We start from the raw sequence: 24,310 nt of genomic DNA, 5'->3' as shown, positions 1-24,310 counted from the left end.
CGTGAAGAAGAGAAGAAGAGGTTTCCAAGGGACCACCACAGGGATTTAATCTGAAGGTGTGAAGGCAATTACTGGTGAACGTTCGGTGCATTTAAGAGCCTCGGGGAACTATTACCTTCATGGAGAAATATAACAGGGAAATCACCTTGGGTCTGTCTGACGATTTTCACCAAAAGCAAAAAATATAATAAATAAATAAATAAATGAATAAAATCAACATTAATTTTCGTTGAGTTATAGACACACAACTGATCTTTGACTTTCTTAAAATCTCCGGAAAAGATGGAAAAATAGTCTATGAAAATCTTATTACCAGATATTATAACTATTTAGTCAGGTTCACTGACACAATCACAGTGAATTTACAGCGGTGATGGTTACTCCGTATCCCCTCCGCCTGCTGCCTCGTAAACAATGACCGCCCTCGTTTCCGTTTATTGTCTGGTACCCACCACGGCCCGTATACACACCGATCGTAACGGCGAAAGTCCTCAGTGATATAACCTCGGCAATGAGAACTTCTGCTCCTAGGTTCTTGTATCGACCCAGCGAGCGCCATTTCCCTTACTGTCGTGATGTGTGAGTGACAGGCAGGAGACTTAGAGAGCGGGAGGATTGATACTGCGGGGGACGGCGTAGTGCAGGGCCAGGGTACCTAGTTCTTGTTGCTTCTGGTGGTAATGATGGTGCTGGTGGTAATGATGATGGTGGTGGTGGTAATGATGGTGCTGGTGGTGGTATGATGGTGCTGGGTGGTAATGATGATGCTGGTGGTAATGATGGTGCTGGTGGAATGATGATGGTGGTAATGATGGTGCTGGTGGTAATGATGATGGCGGTGGTGGTAATGATGGTGCTGGTGGTAATGATGGTGCTGGTGGTAATGATGATGGCGGTGGTGGTGGTAATGATTATTGCTGATGGTGGTGGTAATGATATATACTGTATATGCTAAATGGGTGTACCAGTACTATTTTATATCAAGTAAGAGAGAGAGAGAGAGAGAGAGAGAGAGAGAGAGAGATATTAGTAGCATCACTGGTATGTATTAGTTACGTTTATTGCTCCCGATTACCGTTTGTTAGAGTCCCCGGTCAAAAAAAAAAGGTAGCTTACATTTTCTTTCACAGTAAAATAGCTCTTATACGGCCCCCACCCCAGTTTTCTTTTATGATGGGAGACAACCATAACTACTACTACCACCACCACTACTACTACTACCACTACCACCACTACTACTACCACCACTACTACTACCACCACCACTACTACTACTACCACTACCACCACTACTACTACCACCACTACTACTACCACTACTACTACTTTTTTTATGGCCTCCATTCTCCCCTAATAGCGACATCTTCTCCACCATTTTATTACCTTAAAATTAAATATCCTAATACATAAGGAGCTATCCTAGTTGTGTTGAGTTAATTGAGCCGCAGATCTATCGCGGCATTCAGTGACTCTTGCCTCATAATCAATATCTGCAACTACTACTACTACTAATAATAATAATAATAAGCAAAACCCATAACAATCTCCTCTCACACCTCCACAGTTCCCCCACACCCCCACAGTTCCTCCTACACCCCCCACAGTTCCTCCCACACCCCCCACAGTTCCCCCCACAGCAAGATCATCCCGGATTATGGAAATTAACTTGGTATGGGAGGTGAGAGTAATGGCAACTGGGTAATGGAATGGACAGTAATGTGGGGTCTCGTCTACCAAGGATTTGTGTCAAGAGCAAATGGCCCACACGAGAAGGGCATGAATGGACCACTTTGGGAGGTTATTTTAGGGACATGTGGCCCAGACTAGGGGACGTTTTAGGGGACATATGGCCCAGACTAGGGGACATGACTGGACCATTTTAGAGGACAGTGTAGCCAAGAGAGTAAATATCAACATTGGTTCTCTTCTTCTTCTTCTTCTTCTTCTTCGTGATTTCCTCTCACTTTATCTTTCTCATTTCCTTTCTTCTTTCTTTCTTTCTCTCTCTCTATTCTATCGGTCTTTCTTTAATCTTCTTATCTCATTCCTATTCTTCTTTCTCTTTTCTTCATTTGCTCCTTTCTATTCTTTATCCTCGTTCTTTCATCTCTTTCTCTTCCTTTATCATTCTCATCTTTCATTCTTTTTATTTTGCCTCTAATCTTTTCTCTCTACTTCCATCTCCTCCATTTACACTTTCACTTCCTTCTTCCTTTATCTCATTTCTTTATTTATTTCTTATTCTCTTCATTTCTTCCAATTTATAATGATATAAAGAGGAAATGAAAGAGATTTGTCAGGCAATATTGAGAGAGAGAGAGAGAGAGAGAGAGAGAGAGAGAGAGAGAGAGAGAGAGAGAGACTAACCTTTTCTCCATTGTTTAAGAGTTAAGAAATACAACTAGAGTAAATCCTGTTAAAAATCTGGAGTACCTTCTTGTTGACGTCTCTGTAATGGTGACGGTGGTAAGAGGATAAGTGAGAGAAGGAAGGATTATATAGAGAGAGAGGAGAGAGAGAGTAGGGAAGGAAAACAGAAGGAGGGGGTGAAGGAGGGGGACGAGGAAGGTATATAGCCTGTGTTGGACGGAGACACTAGCAGAGGTGGTGTTCCTGCAGGCTGAGAGACGCCTTAATGTATCTGATCCCATTTGTAGCCTCACCAACTATATTTCCTGAGTGGGGGATCATACCTCACGTAGTTACCTGGAGACATTTCAATATTATTAATTTCAGTTATTTCCTCTTATTATATTAGTAGATTATTTTCACGATTATAGAATATTACATGAAAAAAAAAATCATATATAGAGTAATATTTCAGGCTGGTTAAAGTACTGTTGAAAAAAAAAAGGTTCCTGGTATATTTCGTTTTAATATTTCCAGAATGTATTGTTGATTTTTATTTTTATTTTGTGTTTTATTGGTGATTAGAGGTTAAAGGTTGTTGAACTGGTTGTATGAGGTAGAGATGTATTGTTGTTGTTTGTGAGGGGGTTAAGACAAGCCGGAAGTAGTAAATATTTTGGAATGGTGGTCTGATCTCGCCAACCCTCGAACATATAGTACCTTGATTAATTAACTAATTGACGAACATAATTACAATTAAAATAATTAAATCACACATACGTGAAACCTTCTACCCCATAACCCCCACATTCTTCCTCCACCCTACCCGCCCTTACGCCCCGCATCCCCTACTACACCCTCTATCTCCCATACATACTATTAAAGACTCCGCTGGCCTGAATCCGGAGGTCGGAAATCATGATAAAGCACTATTGGACCATTGCATTGTCGTGTAGTATTAGCTATCTGTCCTCTCTCCCTCAGCCCACCCACTAAAGCCCTGACCATTGTGCAACGACACTAATGAAGGTGGTGACAGCGTAGGCAATGATGATGAATAGTGATGAAGGAAGAGACAATGGAGGGAGCTAGTCCAGACACATCCAGAAGGGGGAGGAGGGAGATGGTCGACCAATTGAATAGATAATGGAGATCACAGCGTCTCTGGAAGCGCCTGTCTGCCTGTCTGCCTGCCTGTCTGTCTGTCTGTCTGTCTGTTTAGAATCTCCATATTGACTGTCTCCCTCAAAAAAGTATCTATACGAGACAATATGACACAACGGACGAAGGATTTTGACAACACTACCGAGACAATAGGAGTCGTTGTGTTCATTTAGAAATTGTTATCTGGTCCCCTCCCATGACGTTATTATCCCATGTGAATTATCCCTTTAAAAAAAAAATTAAGAAATCTGAAAGAATGTTTTGGTGTATCACTGTATTGGCCCCGAGGCTCACGACAGGCGTTAGTCACTTGTTATTATTATTATTGTGTTTATTGGCGTTATTCCCAGGTGGGTGTAGAGAGGGGAAGGGATAGGTTAGGAGGGTGGGAGGGGGGTGGATGAGGGTGAATGTGATTGGAGGGTGGTGGCGGGGGTGGAGGGGGTGGAGAGGGGGAAGGGGTGGGACGGTGGAGGGTGGTGGAGGGGTGGTGAGGAGGGGTGAAAGAGATGGAGGGGGTAGTGGCTGGCTGTACCTGAAGTTACGGTGTTTATGACTGAAATTGATTTGGACCCGAGGTTTTTGATGGTGTGAGACAGGGCGACTGAAAACCTTACCCTGATAATATTGTGTGTGTGTGTGTAGGTATAACTATAAGGCACCAGAAACTGACACACACACACACACACACACACACACACACACACACACACACACACACACACACACACACACACACACACACACACACACACACACACACAAATAAAACAAAATAAAATAAAAAAACACAAATATAAGGCACTTATTCCACACGCTAAAACAATATAGCAACAAAGTTTTCTGAAATAATACTAATAATAATAATAAAAAAAAAAAAACACCACACCTAACAAAATGTAAACATACTTATACTTTATTCCTCTCGGTTAGAAAAATAAACAAGAAAGAAATTCCCTCCCCCACACATTTTATTTTTCCATATCCACTAACTCAGACTCGGAACAAAACTTAGGTAATAAAAGGAAGAATATCAATACCAGATTGTAAATTCTCTTTCTCTTATGTTTACAAATGCGGCAAAACCATCTATAGCTCGAGCGGTGTCATACGTCTCTCTCTCTCTCTCTCTCTCTCTCTCTCTCTCTCTCTCTCTCTCTCTCAAAACACCTTACACCCGGAATGATGATCAAGAGGTATTCGAAGAAGAGCTGTATATTATTAATTTTAATTTATTCATCGTTTTGTTAGGTCTGTATTCATTTTTATTCATTTTTTTGTTTATTTATCTTTTTTTTTTCTCTCTCTCTCTCTTCTCCACCAGGCTTAACGTGGGCGGCGGCGAGTGATGATGTGGGGAGGGTAGTGGGCGTGCTTCCCCCCTGGCCATGGCACCCTCCACCACCACCATTCCACCTCTCTCTCGACCTACCCGGTAATCATCGAACGTCATCTACCCTCCAACACCCTCTCCTTCCCCCTCCAACACCCCTCCAACACCCTCCATGATGGTGTTTCTGGTTGGTAGTCAGCTGTGTGCTTCTCCTTCGACTCCAGCAGGTTAGTTATTACCTGTGTGTGTGTGTGTGTGTGTGTCCCTACCTAATCATATATAATCCTATAAATCAATTAAATGATCTCTCTCTTATATTTTTGTAATATTAAAAAAGTTAACAAATTTATGTTTCAGAGTCGATAGGTGAGGTGTCTTCCACGACAATCTTAAGCGACCTCTCAAATGACCTCTCAAGTGACCTCGACTTAGGGCCCACAGATCCTGCTATTCTCGCCCTCCTCACGCAGCTCTCCCAGCCAGGCAACTTCTCACAGCTGGAGGCCATTAATCGGGTGAGTTATTACCTCCAAACAACCTCTCAAAGTTGGAGGCCAGTAGATAGGTGAGTGTTATTACTTCCAACAACCTCTCAAAGTGGAAAGACAGTGAATAGGTGAGATACGACCTCTAAACCTCTCAAAGTTGGAGGCCAGTAAATAAGTGAGATACGACCTCCAAACCTCTCAAAGTTGGAGGCCAGTAAATAAGTGAGATACGACCTCCAAACCTCTCAAAATTAGAAGCCAATAAAGGTAATCCAACAGGTGAGATAACTCCTCTCTACCAAACCTCTACACAGATGATGTCATCCACTCACCTGTTGAAGTCATCCAACACCTCTTCAGCAACTTCCTCTGGTCACCTGAAGAATAGACACCCACCCCTTTCTTCCGTAGATTTCACTGAAATAAATAGAAAAATCCCTAAGTAAATACAACGTTAAAAAAAATCCCTTTTCCCCATTAACATCATCACATTAAATACTTTATGCCCAGTTAATAAAAATCCTTTACACATATGCTCCCTGCAGCGATCACACAATGTAAACACACAATAATTTCCCGACACCTTCCTACCCCTCCCAGCCTCTAAACTCCCCTAGAGAGGTCAGTATATACCCCCACCGCCGCTAAATAACGAGATTGGGGGGAGTGAATAACCCTTGGTGATTTATATTCCTGCTGAGTACGTAGCGGGTGTAATCAATTAGGGGGAGGAGGGAGGGAATGACCCGTTATTAGGAGTGACGGAAACAAGAGGAAAAGGTAGAGAGAGAGAGAGAGAGAGAGAGAGAGAAAAGTTGTTCAGATAGGTAAGGTAAATATTAGGGCTCAGGTGATTTCTTTGAGAGGGAAGGTTTCATTTGAGGGGCGCGGTTCAGTTTACAGGCCAAGGTGGGGTTCAGTTTACAGGCCAAGGTTAAGGTGGGGTTCAGTTTACAGGCCAAGGTTAAGGTGGGGTTCAGTTTACAGGCCAAGGTTAAGGTGGGATTCAGTTTACAGGCCAAGGATGTGGTGGGATTTGGTTTACAGGCCAGAGTTCCGGTACAGGTAGTATGCAGCAGCTGATCAACGCCATTAATTATTCACAAACAGGTAAGGGATGTATTTGTTTACTCAGAATATTGTTTAATATGTTAATCTCTTTGGGGAAACTTCCTAACTTATATTGTTTATATATACACACACACACACACACACACACACACACACACAGGTGAGAACAAGTCAAGAGTCACCTCACACCAGAAGGTTATAATGTAAACAATTCTTTTCAAGTGTATACAAGCAGATCAAACTTTCCACACATTAAGCTAAGTATATTTAAGATTTAGTCTAGGTTGGCTGTGTTTTTTACTGTTGTCTTGTATTTAACTAACTCGACACTTCCGTTACAGCGTCAGCGGCAGATTCGTTTTAAGAGTTCGTATCGTGAGCTACCGGAGGGTCTACAGGGGATCTTGGCTGGAGGGGAGGGCAGGAATCTGGAGGGCCTCTCTTACTTCATCCAGGTGGACTTGGACGACCCTCCCGCCAGCAAGGCTCTCGCCAAACTCCCTGAGGGCACCAAGACTTACTTCCCCCCGCAGCTGTCAGAGCCAGGAGCAACACTGCCGCAGGTGGAAGATTCCGACGACGATACTATAACGCAGAAGGCAATATTGGTCGGTGTTTCCTCTACACGAGTGCCGGCCCTGGACCAAGAAGCAGCAAAGACGTCATCTGGCTCAAAGACTTACACCTCACCACATCTGAAGGATCCCGCACTAAGGACCAACAGCATTCACTCCCTGGATGACAATGAACTAGTGACGTCACCCTCGACCTCCACAATACAAACTCTTTCTCCGTATGAGGCGTCGACGACAGAGAATCCAAATTTCATAGCAAAGGGTCTCTTAGTGTCATCTAGCTACTCTGCTTACTCCAAACCTTTACATAACTCCCTCACTACACGGCGTCATAGAGTCACTACCACTCCTACTCCCTCTACAACTCCATCTTATTTCGTGAAGTCTTTTTCATCTCTCTTGCGTTCCTCTTCACCTTCTCTGCCATCATCTCCTCCTAACATTCAGGGCGCGTCGTCACCACCTTCCAACTTTGTTTCCAGTAATTCCTTCACCAAGTCATCTTCATCTTCATCATCTTCATCACACTCAACAACTTCTCAATCTTTCTCAAGCTACTCGTCTCGTGAGGTGACAACGCCATCAGAATCTACAACCCCTCGTTCAGTACCCAGTTACTCTTTCTCAACCTCATCTACACGTCTACCTTCAAGAGCTCCTCAATCCTTCTCAGCTATCTCATTCACAACACCTTCTACCGCTGTGTCGTCAACTTCTAAGCCTTTAAAATCTTCTTCTCCTCTTACCGTTTCGTTAAATCTGAATTCATTGTCAAGAAACTCATTTACAACATCTTCTCCGCCTGTATCAACAACTTCGAAGTCTGTTTCAAGTTACTCCTTCATTACTTCTCCTCCAGTGGTGACATCTCCCTCCTCTTTCACGACGTCCTCACATTCTTTCAATTCTGAGTCTGGAAAATCATCTCCTTCAGGTTCGTTTGTATCGTCGTCGCCTCCTGCAGGTTCTCAAGTGACTCACTCCTCTGGTCCATCATCATCACCATCTTTTACACTGTTACCGAGCCATTCTCCTTCTCCCAGGACCCGTACTACAGTCCCCTCTGCTAGAAGACATTACCAGGCTCCTTCTCCTCCTCCTCGACTTCCGGAAAAATCCTCAACATTGACCAAATCTTTCACCAACGCCAACACTTTTACTAAACACCGCTCTCGTCCCATCCAAACGCCATTACCCCCTAACGTACTCCCACAGCCAAAGCCCAGAACTAACGCTAAGTCGCTTTCCAGCAATCCAGCTAACACTTTCCAGCACATCACGGCTCCGAGACGAGGTGGTGGTGGTAATGGAAGAGGCTCCCCCCCGACACCACTTTCAGACGGTAAGACACGAACTCTAGGTAACTCAGATGACCCGTACACTGGTTCGATACCCGGTCGTAGTGGAGTCGACTATCCGACCTTTCAGACCATACCGAAAACAGGCTTTGATTGCTCCAGTAAGCCAGCTGGAGGTTACTACGCGGACACGGAAGCCGACTGTCAGGTTAGTAGTGGCTTGTTGAGGTGGTGGGTCAGTGAAGTGGTGGGTTGGTGAGGGTCGTGGGTTAGTGAGGGTGGTGGGTTAGTGAGGGTGGTGGGTTAGTGAGGGTCGTGGGTTAGTGAGGGTGGTGGGTTAGTGAGGGTCGTGGGTTAGTGAGGGTCGTGGGTTAGTGAGGGTGGTGGGTTAGTGAGGGTCGTTAGTCGTGGGTTAGTGAGGGGTGGGGTTAGTGAGGGTCGTCGTGGGTTAGTGAGGGTCGTGGGTTAGTGAGGGTCGTGGGTTAGTGAGGGTCGTGGGTTAGTGAGGGTCGTGGGTTAGTGAGGGTCGTGGGTTGGGTTAGGTTAGGTTACTAGATAACTGTCAACCAACCAATGGATTTATACCTTATGTTTATAAAAAAACTGATCATTAAATAGATAAATAAAATAAATTAAAAGTATTGCTGGTTCGTGTTAACTAATTATTAATTGTATTTTTGTTGCTGTTCTTCTTCGTTAGACTAATCAAGCAAATTCAGTACAGTATAATTAAGCAGTGTGTGTGTGTGTGTGTGTGTGTGTGTGTGTGTGATGTTAGACACTCTTGGTAGTTATAGGGGTAAGGAAATTATTTTTTATAGTGGTAGTAGTGGTGGTGGTTGTGGTGGTGGTTGTAGTAGTGGTTATGGTTGTAGTAGTGATGATAGTAGTAGTAGTGGTGGTGGTAGTGATGGTAGTGTTTGGTATTTTTGATGGTAGTGGTAGTAGTAGTAGTTATGGTTGTAGTGGAGGTGGTGGTAGCAATTAGAAGTGGTTCTGGTACAAGATGGTAATAGCAGCAATAGTAGTAGTAGTAGTTATGGTAGTAGTGTTAGGTTAGGTTAGGTTAGGTTAGCATATGATCCTTCATACATACCAAATTTCAAAGAATTTCTCATACACATATACTGTAGGTATGAGAGACAGATATATAAGAGGTATGAGACGGGTATTTTAACAAGTGTTTCTGTTGCAGGTGTTTCACGTGTGTTGGAGCGGACGGAGCGCATCTTTCCTGTGTCCGGTGGGAACCTTATTCAGCCAGCAGGTGTTGGTGTGTGACTGGTGGTACAACGTCGACTGCTCCTCCACCTCTGCCTTCATTGATGCCTCCCCAGGTGTATGGAACCCCACCGGCGACACCAATTACCTGTAGAGAACCGGAGGAGGGAGGGCATTAACCACACCTCCCAAACACTCCTGCGGCTACCAGATGGAAACCCAACGCCAGCTGTAGGCCAGGAGGGTCCCACCTGAGCCACCTGCATACAACAAGCAGGTGTGAATCTCAACCAGCTGTGTTTTTTTTATCAGAGGTGCTCGTAAAACCCAGTAGGGGAAGGTACACGGTAACTGTCTTGTGCTTACTAGTGCAGAAGGAAGACCAGCAGGGAGAGAAAACACTGTGTAGTCAAGATCCCTCACTCCACTATACTGTACACAGGAACAAAATAACGGTACGGTAAATATAGTGAAAATGTTGTGTCTTGGATACGAGTGACAGATTCCAAGATAACATTAAGGGCGTGAAGAAGGAAGATGACAACAGTGATTAATTAATATCGAAAGTGAGACAAAATAAGACTCATTAAATTTACTAATGAGATGTTAATTCATGTCCGCTTGAGTCGAAAAAAAAAAAAGAACAATAAAAGAGATTATCCCTTAAGTCTATAAAATTCATACACAAGTGTTTTTTTTCTTAACTCTCTCTCTTTTTCGCTACAATATACATCTTATTCGTGTTCTAGACAAGTGCGTCACGAGTTTTAACTGGTGGTCAACGCAGTATGCATGTGAGGTCAGTTTTCTTCATCAATATTTGGTACTAAGAAAAAACAAATCTTCAGCACACATTAGAGATGAAATTAGTTCAGTAACCTGGTGTTGTGTATAGGAGAATCGGTAATGTATTGGATCCCTATCATGCACCCTGACCCCTATCATGCACCCTGACCCCTATCAAGCACCCTGACCCCTATCATGCATCCTGACCCGTACACCTTGACCCCTATCATGCACCCTAACCCGTATACTGTTATTGAGACAAGAGAAAAAGCTTTGTTCCGTTTATTTACGTAACTATTTACTTCTAGTCTGGAACGCCCCTCAACACACACACACACACACACACACACACGAGAAAGTCGGGAATGAACCCTGACCCTCTTGCCTAAGTTACACACACACACACACACATACATACATCTTCCTCCGCCTACGCTTTCCTTACGTTGTCTAGACATTTCAATTTAATTTCTCCTCTTGGTGTTTTCGTTGTTAACCTGTGGAATCTACCCACTTAGGTATGTAAATATTCGTTAGATTATCTACTATGTAATTATCCGAACACAAAACGAGAGGTCCACATGTGTTTTTATAAAATACTAAGATCAAATATGTCTTATTTTTTCTGAACTGGGTGTTGTTTACGAACGCCTTGTGTTGTAATTAATAACGTTAAGATTTAGGAACGGTAAGATTATCGTTTTGAGAATATACTTATTTTCCGAAGGTCAGAATTGTTCAAAATACACAAAAAAAAATCTGAAAAACATAATTTCAACGTAACCTAACCTAACCTAACCTAACCTAACCTAACCTAATCTAACCTAACCTACCTAAACCTTTATTCGCTGCATGACCGAAACAATAATAATACCTTACGAACATCAGGACCTGGTATTCTCAAAGAATCGTAAATTAATTTCTCTCTCTATTATAGGGTACTGCCTGTGAGAAAGCACCTCTCTTTCTCTCTATCTAACCACAGCACAAAACTGACTATTGCTAAGGGCGTCAATATTGCACCAACACTACTGTATGTTTATGTAGGAATTACCGCGAGTGCTGACCATTGTAATGAACGTAAAAGTAACAATGTTATTCCCGCCTATTGAAGAAAACCACCTCGTATTGTAATACAATTGATTATCAACATTTCCCATCATCCATTTTTATCATAATTTGGATGATTATTTTCTTATTATAGTCATGCTTGCTAAAAACACTACGAGTATGTTTTTCCTCTTATAAAATATGACACCTTGGCCCCTGGTGTACGTGAGCACTGTTCACCTTTATAAAAATAGTTTATTTTTGTATGTAAAACCTAAAATGATACATGAACATTATAATGGAATAAGAATTATTGGTTTAGGTGGAACAGACATCCAACACCAGTTGCTCGGTTTCGTTATTTTTTTCCACAGACACTCACCTAATGTTACCTACCTTCCTAACCCCCTAACTCCCCGGCATATTAAATAGAAAGAACTTACTTTGATATTTGGTACCAATGAAGCCAACTTTCTTGAAACAGCAAGGTGTATTTTTTTTTTTTGTGAACGTGAGACCACTCTTGAACCGAGCGGCTTGGTTGCCACGCCAACAAAACATATATTTCGGCTGAATATTTACTCTAAATAATTATTTTTTTTGCGAACACAGCACGTAGAGACATCACTTTAGTGCCATGTTATCAGTTTTTCACCGTGTTTCACCCCCACAATTTTTCCCTCATCCTTCATGCCCTACCCACTACAGGCGATTTATTATCGTAGAGCGAACAAAATACTCATAATGAAAATAAATCGTTAAAGTACCGTTTTTTTATTACTATCATCCAATGAACATCTATGGAAAAATAAACGAAATCGAACAACTGGTTTTAGCCGTCCGCTCTACTTATACCAAATTATTTTTGTTAATTTTTTCAGAATGTTTTGACTTGTATATAATGTTAAAATTAATATAAAAAAAAACTGTATATTACTACTGAGGTTTATTTTTCCTTCCAGTTTTTATGTTTAGTAAAATGTTTCCATAGACTGCAATTTTCCACCTACGGGCTAATATAAATAAAAGAATATTAACTAGTTTCTATCTTAGTAAAAACGTTGTGTGATAATGACTTACTTCTGGAGTTTAAGAACAGTACAGCTAATTGAGACAAGAACTCCTGAAGATTACGGAGAGTAACTGTAGTCAAATGATAATAATAATAATAATAATAATAATAATAATAATAATAATAAGTAAACAAAGATGAAGAAAGTTAAAAAGAGACTTAGTTGGTGGTAGAATTATTATTAGTTTTATTATTATTATTATTATTATTATTATTATTATTATTATTATTATTATTATTATTATTATTATTATTAAAGCAAATAATGAAACAAATAAGTTTCCCACTAAAATAATATGGCATTGCTGTAAAAGACTAAAATATGAGTTGTGGTGTATCACAAACCCATCCATCATACCTGTACAGATTTCCCTCTCAAAATTGTTCTTTTAAATTTATAAAGACAATTGTTGACTCATAAACGTCGTATGGTGAGAATAAACAACAACATCTTAGCTGAACCACCATCCAAAAGTGGGCGTAAAAACCATATATCAGGGTTGTAAAATAAAGATTAAAGAAACTATTACTTTTAAACAACGTAGTATTATAGCAAATAAAAAATACATTACAAAATTATTAAAAGTTCACATAATATCTAAAACTGAATAAATTTCTAATTATAGAAAATTATGCGAAGTAAGGTATAAGTTAATGTTTTACAAGCCTAATTTAATATTTAACATCTACGACTCACTAGACGGGACTAAGACACGGCGTGAACAGACACAGATGTAAGGACTGTTTATGTCACAACCAGAGGGTTAATCAAGCACCGAACTAGTAAGTCTTATAAGAATTTCTTCAAGAATAAGATACTGCCTGTCTTGAGTACTGTGTCTCCCTTTCTGGCCCCCGAATATGCTAGAGACTGGCAGGTGATTGAAAACGTTTAAAGGAGGGCCACCATTATGCCTGCACTATGGCACCTCAGAGGGCCACCAGAGTTATGCCTGCACTATGGCACAGAGGGCCACCTGCCTGCAGGCACTCAGAGGGCCACCAGACATGCCTGCACTATGGCACCTCAGAGGGCCACCAGACTTATGCCTGCACTATGGCACCTCAGAGGGCCACCAGACTTATGCCTGCACTGGCCACCACCTCACCACCTCAGAGGGCCACCATTATGCCTGCACTATGGCACCTCAGAGGGCCACCAGAGTTATGCCTGCACTATGAGCCACCTCAGTTACTTGGTTATGAACGGAAATTAAATGGCACCTCAGTTACTTGGTGAACGGAAATAAAGTCGAGCAAATGGTGACAATACAAGTTTCTAAACACCTCAGAGTGCATTACTTAGTCTAGTGGGTAAATAATCGTCCATTGGATGTTCTCAGGCTTTGGAATGAGAATATTTGTTTGAATTTGTTTTACTGAAATCTGACCTTCATTTCTTATGTAAATTAACGGTTTTAGGAAAAAACAAATATTTGCTTTTTTAACAGAAACCTCTAATTTGCACAAAAATGGAGATCAGATTAAAATACCCCTAAAAACAATTATATTCTCATGCCAAAGGAACCAACCTACCTAACATAACCTCGCCTTCAAGAATGAGGAGAAAAGGTGGAGATTAGTGACTAAGTGAGGAGTATAGCCTCAGGTAAATAAGGCTGCTCCTGCAGACAGCCAATGGATGAATATGAACTGTCTAGTGTTCATACCTGGTGCTGGCAGATATCCGTCCCACTAGGGAAGGATGCAGTAGAGCACATAATCAGAAAATACTGTACAAGCAAAAACCGTCAAAATCATAACAAAAACCTACTTATATTAGTACAGTAATTTCTGACTATGTACTCTACCGAATCCATACCACAAGCCAGAGAGAGTTGCGAAGGTATCGAGTGTGAGTAGAGGACATTCAAGACAGACGTGACCAACAGTCGTACAGGTACAGTACTAAGAACATAAGAACATAACATAAGTACTATTCTGGAGCTGGTACATGCACAGTACTGATCAGTGGTTAAGAGGATAAATTTGTGTTTGTATGTGGTATTTATGATAATCTTACTTTTACTTTTATCCTCTTCACCACTGATCGGCTCGTTAGCAGCTAGGGCGATCGGTCACGTCTCTGTTACGCACTTTTGGCAAGTACTGGGCATGCACCAGCTCCTGAATGTATCTGAACCTGCTCCAGTGTTGGTCAAGTCTGGTCTTGAGAGAGCTCACACTCGGTGCCGTCACAACACTCTCCGAAAAAAATTGCCTTCACAGTTTTCTAGACCTGCGGCTTCTTCAACCTTGAGCTGTGATCCCTTGTGGGGCGAGTGTCCGCCTGCTCCAGGTAAGGACACTCGACTGAGTGAAAGTTTACAAAAAAGTGATTTTGGATACAATTGTTCTACACATAACAACTTACTTATTATTATTTGAGTTTCTTGACAGTAGGAAGGCAATAATACCTGAGATAATAAATTGCCAATGAATCTTTTGTTTTGCTCATCCACCTAAGTTTACCATCATTAAATACATTATTAGCCATTTTTCATTCGTTTGGATGACCTTTACAGTATGTATGTAAACTTAAACAAATTGGGAATTAAAGCATATGTTACAGGTGTTGCTACTTCCATGATGTAGCTTCCCTATGATGGCCCCCATGATGGCACCCTTGATGTACCCAACACTCATGTAGCTGCACATATTGTCACCCTCAGGACAAAAGGGCAAGTACAGTAAATATATATGGATATATACATATATATATTATTTTTGGTAATACTTTGAAACAATACTGTAGAGTAATAAGAAAGTTTTGCAAAGTATTATTTATAAAAGCTAATTTCTCTCTTACCTCTAGAAAATATCAAAGAATAATGAGGATTGACAATTTTATAATTTTAGTTTTTCCATATCTGTACAGTATAAATAAATCCACATTATTCATCCAATGTTATTTACAGTTTTTCAACTTTTTACAAATACATGTACTGTACTTCCTAGTGACCAACTGATTGCTTATCACCTGAATGCTTCACAGCAACCTTTCCATATACAGTATTTCCAAACGTATCCTAATTCAAGTAAACTAACCTAACTTAAAATAATGTTCTGTACTGTACTGTGCATCCATCCAAGGATAATTATGTTGAGTCAGTTCATCTGATCTTCAGCAGCTAATTCATAAAATGTAGCAGTCACTCTAAGTGTTTGTATGATCAATGGAATATTTGCTGGGAAGTATTAGTGTGGTGTGTGCAATGATCATCTTGTTTACAGTGATAATGACTTTTAGGATGAAAAAGTTGCTAAAGAATACAGTGCAGTAATACAAAGATTGCATACCCGTAATTTGGGTTAATTTTCTAAAGGAATGAAAGAAGCCACCATTCATAGAACATTTCTCCATAGTTCCTGGTAAAGCAGTACTGCTGTTCCAGAGTACTGTATTACCTTCCTTTTATGTAAATCACACTACATGAAATGAATTTAGCGATGCCAGAATATTCAATTACTATACTGTATAAGACTCTACAGTATATGTCATTCAGAATCATGTTTGTGTTTGTAATATATTTTCCATTATATTTATGTGTTGAGTGCATCAAACTATTCCTTAAACATACAATAAACTTTTGACATTGGTAATCATGAGGGCTGAGGTTATGCAAGATTCCCAGGAGAGAGAGCTGGTTTGGGGAGACACTTATTTAATTGGCCAATTTGGGCAATCAATGACACAAACAAAATTGTCTTGTCAGCCTTATACAGTACAGTATACAGTTTTGGTTGTGGATATTAGTCTGGCACCCTAGGACAACTAACTTCCAGGTGATATTCATCTGCCGCTCTCACACATAATTATTACAAAACAGATGTCTGAATAGTTAGTCAATTTTGACATTCAATTACAGTACATGAATTCAATTAAAAATGTATACAGGTGTAATTTTTGTTGGCATGCCCAAAAAGTGACAAACCTAACCTTTTGGTTATGCCAATGAATAGTACACATTTACATTTTTAATTTAATTTCATAACTGATTTAGTTACCTCAATATGTCAAGAGTTGACTAGCTTTTCATACATCTGTTCCATACTAATTAATTATTGGTCATGATTGCAGGATGAATATCCACTTCCTAGTACTGTACAGGTAAACCTCAAGACACGATACCCCATTCAGCAATATTTTGCCTGAACAATGGTCATAAACTAAGACCATCTCACTATATTATACAATAAAAAAGTTTGCTTTAATGATATCCATCAAATGGCCATTGATATCCATTGGTTGTAATTTTTTTTATTTCTAGTGCAAACTATACATGTACAGTACTATATTCAAATTAATCACTGTCTTGCAAGGATTCCTGCAATGCAAATTATATTTTTTCTACTTCAAGTCAGTGACATTTTATAAGGAAACAATATTTAACCTTATGCACGATGCATCTCTACCTTCACTTGTCAGCCTACCCACGCTCTGCCACACAGCCTACCTAGCCGCCACCACACGGCCAACCTGAGCACTACAGCCGTGTTTGGTTCTTTGTCGATCGTAAACCCGCCATCGCATGGCTCCACGATTATCGGCCAGCATTGTAGACTGTACTTATCATTGGTGTTTTTTTTTATATATGTACTGTATAGTGAGAGGACAGCACTAACATTTAGTTTGAACTGTGTTATGGTGACTGTGAAGTGATATTATCTGTGTTTTTGTTACTGTAAGATGCATCGACTCTGTTGTTTTGAAAATGTGAGCAGTGTTGACCGCTATCATTGTTTTTGTTATCATTATTCGCTCTGTTTTTGTGACTGAAGTGAGCAGTGTAAATTTGAAAATGTCTGGGAAGGCCAAGGCATCCAAGACAACCGTGTCTCTAAAGTGAAGCTTGACAATGTTAAGCAGCATGAGACTCCCCAGAGGCTGTGTGGGAGTTAGAGTGACGCTTCCACTCCACCTACAGGAGTCCCCTAAGCCTCACATGTGATGATGACCAAGCTTTTTCTTCAGGATGTGGCGAGTATTGTTTCATGGTTTTGTACTGATGGTAGTATAGTAGGAATTGTATTGTCGGTGATACGTGTGTGTTTGGGGATTGGCTGGGAACATATCCCATTGAACTCTATGTTATAATGCTCCCTACCTACGATAATTCACCTAACGATGGGTTTTTCAAGAACCTAACTCTATCGTATCTCGAGGTTTACCTGTACAGTACATTTGTTCTGGTGATGAATGAGAGATGCAAAAAGTTCTGTATATTTTTGGGCATTTTTATAATCTACAGATTTTTTTTTACCAGATGATGAGATTTAAAATAAGTTGACCACTCTTCAGAAATCATACATTTATCAGCCAAATACAGTTAATCATAAAAGTCTTTAGCCTTTTCAATGAGTGTCGCACCAGACACTGGTGACTCAAAACATTTTACAGTACAGTAGTTTGGATCACTCATTGAATGCAGTGACCAGTTCCTGGGATTTAAGCTTGGGAAAAATATCAACAAGTGTCAAGAGTGGTTGAGTACTGCTGTAGTTATAATAAAGCAAATGTTCATTTTCCCTCCTTTTCTAAAGGAGAGCTAAGGACTAGCTTACAGATGAGTGTCAGCTTGTGAACCAACTGCAAGCCATGTATGAGGTGCTTCATGATTTGTAACATTATAAACCGCATTCATTTGGTACTGTATTTCAACAAATCAAGGTTCTTTGTTATTTTTTATGTGCATCATTATACCTACAGACCCAGTATACTGGTATCATATTTTAGGTTATACAATGATATTAATAAGAGCTATCTATCTTGCTATATAATAGATAGACATCATTTGCAGTAAGAGTAGAGAAATCTTTGAATAACCTGTCAGAAAATATTGTGACATCGCCAACTGTAAATTCATTTAAGACTAGACTAGATGTGTTGAAGTACATTCAAGAGCCAATACATACCCAGTACTTGCCAACAGTGAATAACATAAATGACCGACTGCCCAGCCGGCTAGCGTGCTGACCAGTGGTGAAAATATTACCAAGTATTTAATTGATGATTGACCAATTATTTCATATCTTTTCATGAAGACTACCCATGATCCAAGACATCTTCAGAGGTCTCAGTAGGGGTGGTGCTTACTATTCAGTACTAGCTTCATTGTGTTATCATTAAGAACCTACTGTACTTAATCATGCTTCTATTTTAGAAAAATTTTTACTGCTCCTCATTGGAAATGGCTGTATTTCCATAGCCATTTTAACTTGTTTGCACACTTTTGTATAAAGTTGTCGAATTTAAATTTTTTATTTATTTATTTTTTTTATTAAAATATGTTTGAAGATTACATTTAGATGTAAAACAAATGCACTTTGCACAAAGTTTTCATTATTGTTGCCAATTTATTAGCATGTTAATGCTAAAATTTGACTATTGCACAGTCTCACCAGACTCTCTTTTAGGAAATTTACCTTCTTGGATGGAGTAATTTATTATTAGGATCAGGAATGCAACATTACAGTATTTTGAAAGAAGCTTTAAAGTTCCAGCATTACAAATTATACAGTATGGTCTAAATCAGTGTTCAATTATAACTTTTTAAGTATTCTTATATTTATGTTATTTGAAGAGTTACTGTACTAGTGTTGACTGACAGTTGTTTTATAGATGTTTGTGACGGAGGCTTGTTGGGTGATGAGGCTCATGAGTGCGCTGGTGCTGCTGCCTTTGCTTCGTGCTGATGATCACCTCATCCTGCGTTACTATGTTGCCATGATGAGGGTGGTGCGTCCTGTCATGGCACACGTCTTACAACTCTACACCAAGAATAATGACAACTTTAAAGAGCTACTCTTTCGCCTTCCAGGATACTCTAACACCAGATACGGAAAAGATTTCTATGAATCAGAGCAACGCCAATTGAATGATAAAATTACCAGTGATAATTTTGATATTACACTACTATTCAAATTGCTGCAACTTATCTGTGGTCTGTCCCCCAAGGGAGATGCTAAATGGTCAACTCCAGGGACACTGGAGAACAAACTGAGACTACTAAAAAATTACCGAAACGACTTGGCTCATGATGACTTATTATTAACTCCTGAGGACCTGCAGCATCGGCTGTCTCATATTGAGGAACTTTGTCGTGAGGTGCTTGAGACATCAGGTTGCAAATGTGGAAGTCCCATAACAGCTGAAGTTCGGGTGATGGAGGAAGGGCTGGAGGAGATATTGACAGGAAGTATAGACCTCTGGGAGCCATACAGGAAGGCACTACACAACCTGCAGCAGCAACAGTGCAGCACCATGGTAAGGGAAGGAAAGAAGGAGATCAGGGATGTGGCCAAGAAGCTTCGTATCCTCAACCCATTTGTCTGGCTCTTGGAAGACAACTTTTCTCACCTAGATGTGGGCCACATATTTGTAGATGTGTATATAAAAGGTCATGAAAATGTAAACACTTGTGATCTTTTTACCACAACACTACCTTCAGGGGAATATCCAGATACTTTAATTATTCATGGTTCTCCAGGCATAGGCAAGACAAGCCTAATGAGGTATCTGATTCATGACTGGTTGTCCACTGCACCTTCTGTACATGGAATTGATAATATTGATCTTGTGTTACTAGTGGAGTTGAGGCATGTAATGAGTACCACTGTACAGGAGTTGCTCTGTGAGGAGATCCTTCCAATGGCTTGCCGCCATCTAAACTTTGATGACGTCATCCCAACATTGAAGGAGGTGTCAACGCTCTGGCTGCTGGATGGCTATGATGAAGCGACCCCGTCTACGAGAACACTTGTACGGGAATTATTCAGAAAGTTTCCCGCTTCAAAAATCATTATGACTACTCGCACTGATTGTGCCAATGAACTTCTTCAAATAGTTGGAGAGGCTCATCTTTGTCATGCAACTTATCATATGAAGGGTTTAAGTCCTGGGAGTTGGAATTTATATGCTGAAAAATTGTTCTCTGTGTCAATAGCAGATGAAAGCTACCGACGAGCTTCTTGTAAGAGTTTTCTTCAGTTTATGAAGGATAAAGAGAGAAGTATGTGGGAAATCTTCAGTGTGCCATTATTTGTAGTGTTACTTGTGGTGTTGTGGCTGGAGAGTCCTTCAGCAGTCACTGAGGCCACTACAATTACAAAGCTCTATGATATTCTCATCAGTCACATAGTCAACAGGATGACCAGACGCTACCAAATCACAAATTTACAACTCACTGAAAGTCAGGTTAGAGATAAGATAAATGGCTTTCTTGATTTACTTGGTAATACATTTGGAGAAAATTCACAAAGTTATGTGTATGTTCTTCAGGATTATCAGTTAAAAGAAATTGAAATTTTTTGTAATGGTTCAGGACTGCCATTCAAGGAATGCATGTCACCATTTTTCCTGGTGATAGTGAAGGCAACAACCATGGGCACAACAGAGGAGTATCAGCCTCTACACCGGACAGTCCAAGAGTTCCTTGCTGCTCGAGCATTCTGCAATGCCATGATATCCCAAGACTCTGATGTGCTCACTATCGCTGGTCAGTGGTTGGTGAAACACAGGAAGAATAAAGTACAAAATCTACCTGAAGATGAAGTTATGACTAGAGTGTATAATAAGGAAAGCTTTGTTATATGTAAGCTTCATGAAGGAAGTGACTTGGTCTTTGATGATTATGAATTTGTTGGAGATATGTTTTCTGAGAACTGCTTTTGCCCCTATGTCATGGGCTATAATAAAAATCATGAGGATGAGGATGAGGATCTTGGCGAGTTTGAGAGATTCTTCTGTCGCTTATATTTCCAGTCTCTTTTTACAGGAAGCCTGGTAATCCGATTCATCTGTGACCTTCTGAAGATGAATAATGCTGTGACACAATCTAGGGCAGAACAACTTATATATGTGGCTATATGTGGCCAAGATAAAATAAGGCAGTACGGACTTTGGTTACAGCTTATTAATGTAGATTCAATATTCCTGGAGGAACTAAAGTCACAGCTCTCCCCATACCAGTGGAATCCCAAACCATCAGAACTGTTACAAGTTGGAGATCTTTTACAGTTTGTTACTCCAGAGGCACTGCATGTTCATCTCTGTGATTTAAGGAAATTTGATAATGAGCAGTTCACAAGTGCACTTCGTATATTTTCCAGGTTTTCAGTCAATATTTCTCTTGATTTGAAGAAATTTATGCTCAGTATGGACAGAAATGATCTTGATTTTGCAGAAGTTTGCATTGGGATATTGCTGGAACAGGGAGTCTCCTGCCGCCTTACTGCTTTGGGTTGTCCACTCAGTAAAGAAAGTTTGAAGTTGCTGCATTCTGCACGTCATCTTGAAGACCTGTGCGTGAGGGTCGACACCTTAGAAGATTTAAATACTCTAGCTGATGTAACAGACAGTCTTCAACATCTTGCAAGCCTATCAGTCTTCTTAAATTTTGTTTACATAAATAATCCACTAAAAAACTTCCCAAGGTTCAGATTAAAACAGAACATTAAACCTGATCGCTATATTGCTCTTGCCCCTAGTGGATTACCTGGTACAGGATGTTTTATAACCTATAAAACACACCTTGCAGCCATGTCTAACATGCTCATATTTAAAAAACAACCTCATAATTGCAAAAGACCAACATTCCCAAGCTGTAAACTTGAGAATAAACTTGGGAAAATATGCAGAAGCAAAAGAAATAAGAAGTTACACAAATCAACAGCAGCAATAATTCCTTTTCCCGACCACCTTGAAGAACTGAGGACCTCAGGAGCCTGTGAGTTTTTCATGAGAATGTGGTCTCTGCCGTCTGCACACTGTCAACCCCTTTGTGCTAAAACTCACTTGGATCCAATATTGTGTCTTGACTTGTGCTATCATAGACCAGCTAAGTTACCTCTGTGGACTGAACAAGAGTGGTTACATCACCACCAGGCAATAAAATATCACCAAAGGAGCATCAAAAAGCTTCGATCATTTTACACCATTTTGGTGAAAATAATCCAGGAGTGTTTAAAGCCAGTCAAGCAGACCACCAAGAAATCTTTTGATCCTCATATCAAACTATTGTGCTATGAATTCTCTGTTAAGCAGTTGTGGAAAAGCCTCCAGGTCTTGAATATATACTTACTTAAAGTATGTGAACTATTTATGTATGAACACAAGATCAGCATCCAACAGCATCGTAAACTACTGACACATGTTAGAGAACCACCATCATCCCTTTATTCCTCCTCAGTTCAGTTAGCATTCATTAACTCATTCCACCTAGATGCACAAATGTTTAGTGCTTTGGTTCATCAGCTCTGCCCAAACCCACTGAGACTACATATGTTTGATAGGTTCCTAGATGTTAAGAATGCTCTTGATATTGCCCAGTATGTATGGCATATAGGTAAATCTTTTCCAAATCTGCAGGCTCTCTTCATTCGTGAATTGAAGAGTTATACATTTTTACCTTCTCCTATTAGGCACATGGTAGACACACGAGGTGGGAGAGCAATAACGCTGATTGAGAAAAGTGCTCCCAAGTTTATTTATGATATCTCTGTGTCAGTTTGAAACCAGTGGAATAGAGTATAGTGTTTTGATAACTGTAACAAGTGAAATATAGTTTTGATAACTGTAGCAAGTGGAATATAGTTTTGATAACTGTAGCAAGTGAAATACTGTGTGGCATTTTGATGACTGTAACAAGTGAAATATAGTTTTGATAACTGTAACAAGTGAAATATAGCATTTTGATAACTAACAAGTGAAATACATGTATAGTATAGCATTTTGATAACTACATGCTTCTAAAACAGGTTGCATCTCGTTTTTTATGAACAGGATAAGTTATAGTGAATGTTGTAGTCACTTAACTGAAAAAGGCAAATTTAAGGTTAACTTAGGATTAGGAAAACCCAGTGAAACATGTAATTCAGTTAACTGAAATGTGAAGTGAGTGACTTTTTAGCAACACAGTAGAGTACGTGTGTCTTAATAACTTATACTGTAGTGTATACAAGAGAGTATTAATGAGAATTGTAATCAGGAAATAAATTTATTGAATGTGAAGAAAATAAAGAGAGAGAGAGAAGGAATATTTTTAGTACTATATTGTGTCGTGTTGTGTTGAGGTGGTGAGATACCTTTGGCTTTGCTTTGTTCAGTATTCACTTGTGATAAATGTTGCTTCATAGAATTAAGAATATGGTGATAAATATGCCCATGGTATCAGCCTGTATGAAAAAGTGTGATGGTACCAGTGGTGTTGACAGTGATTAGTCATTGATGTCACTGAGGGATATGACATGACAAATTAATGACAATTAACCATTAATATACTGTATTACCAATGTTTACATATATGGCAACTATAAAGCCATGATTTTGATTTTTCTGCAATGCTTATCATGCTATGTTAAATACAGTGTCATCATGTGTATTTAGATGCTTTTCATTTTAGTATACTGTATAAGAAATACAAATTATGTTTTATCATTTAAGTAAAGATGAAATTTTCCTTTTGAATTTTATTGCACATGTAAATAAAATATATTTGAAGTGAATTAATGTTTTTTTTCCATATAGGATAAAGTACAGTACAGTATGCTGTATAAAGAAGTGCAAATGATGTTGGATTCATAAAAATTGATTATGTTACCAACTGAACTGGGGTGTATACAAAAATTCTTGAAGAAATTATTGTAGAAAATAATCAGTCTACTGTTTTTAGATTATTCATATACTTAAACCATAAGGTAATAAACAATGCCTTTACAGTACAGTAGTTAGGTTAGGTGGCAGGGACAGTGTATTTATACAGTACAGTAGTTACGTAATGAAGTGAGTGTAGGACAAACTACAGAGGCTTTGTATTACTACTGTACCATATGTCTGGATCTGGACTGTCATTACTGGAGTGTCAGTCCTATGGGATCCGCAAATTACTTAATGTCATACAAAA

General features: G+C 39.7%; 2 protein-coding genes across 4 annotated transcripts; both read left to right on the top strand.

The window, feature by feature from the left end:
- The first annotated feature begins 5,021 nt into the window (after positions 1-5,021).
- On the top strand, positions 5,022-12,271 carry LOC121863617 (mucin-5AC-like). The gene is made up of 4 exons (XM_042362360.1): positions 5,022-5,073; positions 5,204-5,361; positions 6,747-8,486; positions 9,474-12,271. Exons 1-4 carry the CDS (start codon positions 5,022-5,024, stop codon positions 9,651-9,653), a joined length of 2,130 nt encoding a protein of 709 aa, XP_042218294.1. The 3' UTR covers positions 9,654-12,271.
- An 817-nt stretch (positions 12,272-13,088) lies between these two features.
- On the top strand, positions 13,089-23,912 carry LOC121862337. Of its 3 annotated transcripts, none has more exons than XM_042360567.1 (3): positions 13,089-13,190; positions 14,980-15,088; positions 19,030-23,912. In XM_042360567.1, the coding sequence occupies exon 3, from the start codon at positions 19,030-19,032 to the stop codon at positions 22,918-22,920; it is 3,891 nt and encodes a 1,296-aa protein (XP_042216501.1). In that variant the 5' UTR covers positions 13,089-13,190; positions 14,980-15,088; the 3' UTR covers positions 22,921-23,912. The 3 variants fall into 3 exon arrangements, with proteins under 3 accessions (XP_042216501.1, XP_042216492.1, XP_042216509.1); XM_042360558.1 differs by lacking the exon at positions 14,980-15,088 and adding an exon at positions 17,190-17,388 and having other exon boundaries at positions 13,103-13,190; XM_042360575.1 differs by lacking the exon at positions 14,980-15,088 and having other exon boundaries at positions 13,103-13,190.
- The last annotated feature ends 398 nt before the right edge of the window (positions 23,913-24,310 follow it).

This window comes from Homarus americanus, unplaced genomic scaffold (genome assembly GCF_018991925.1).
Source record: "Homarus americanus isolate GMGI-L3 unplaced genomic scaffold, GMGI_Hamer_2.0 scaffold40248, whole genome shotgun sequence".
Lineage (NCBI taxonomy): Eukaryota > Metazoa > Arthropoda > Malacostraca > Decapoda > Nephropidae > Homarus > Homarus americanus.
This window is presented reverse-complemented; position numbering and strand designations above follow the sequence as displayed.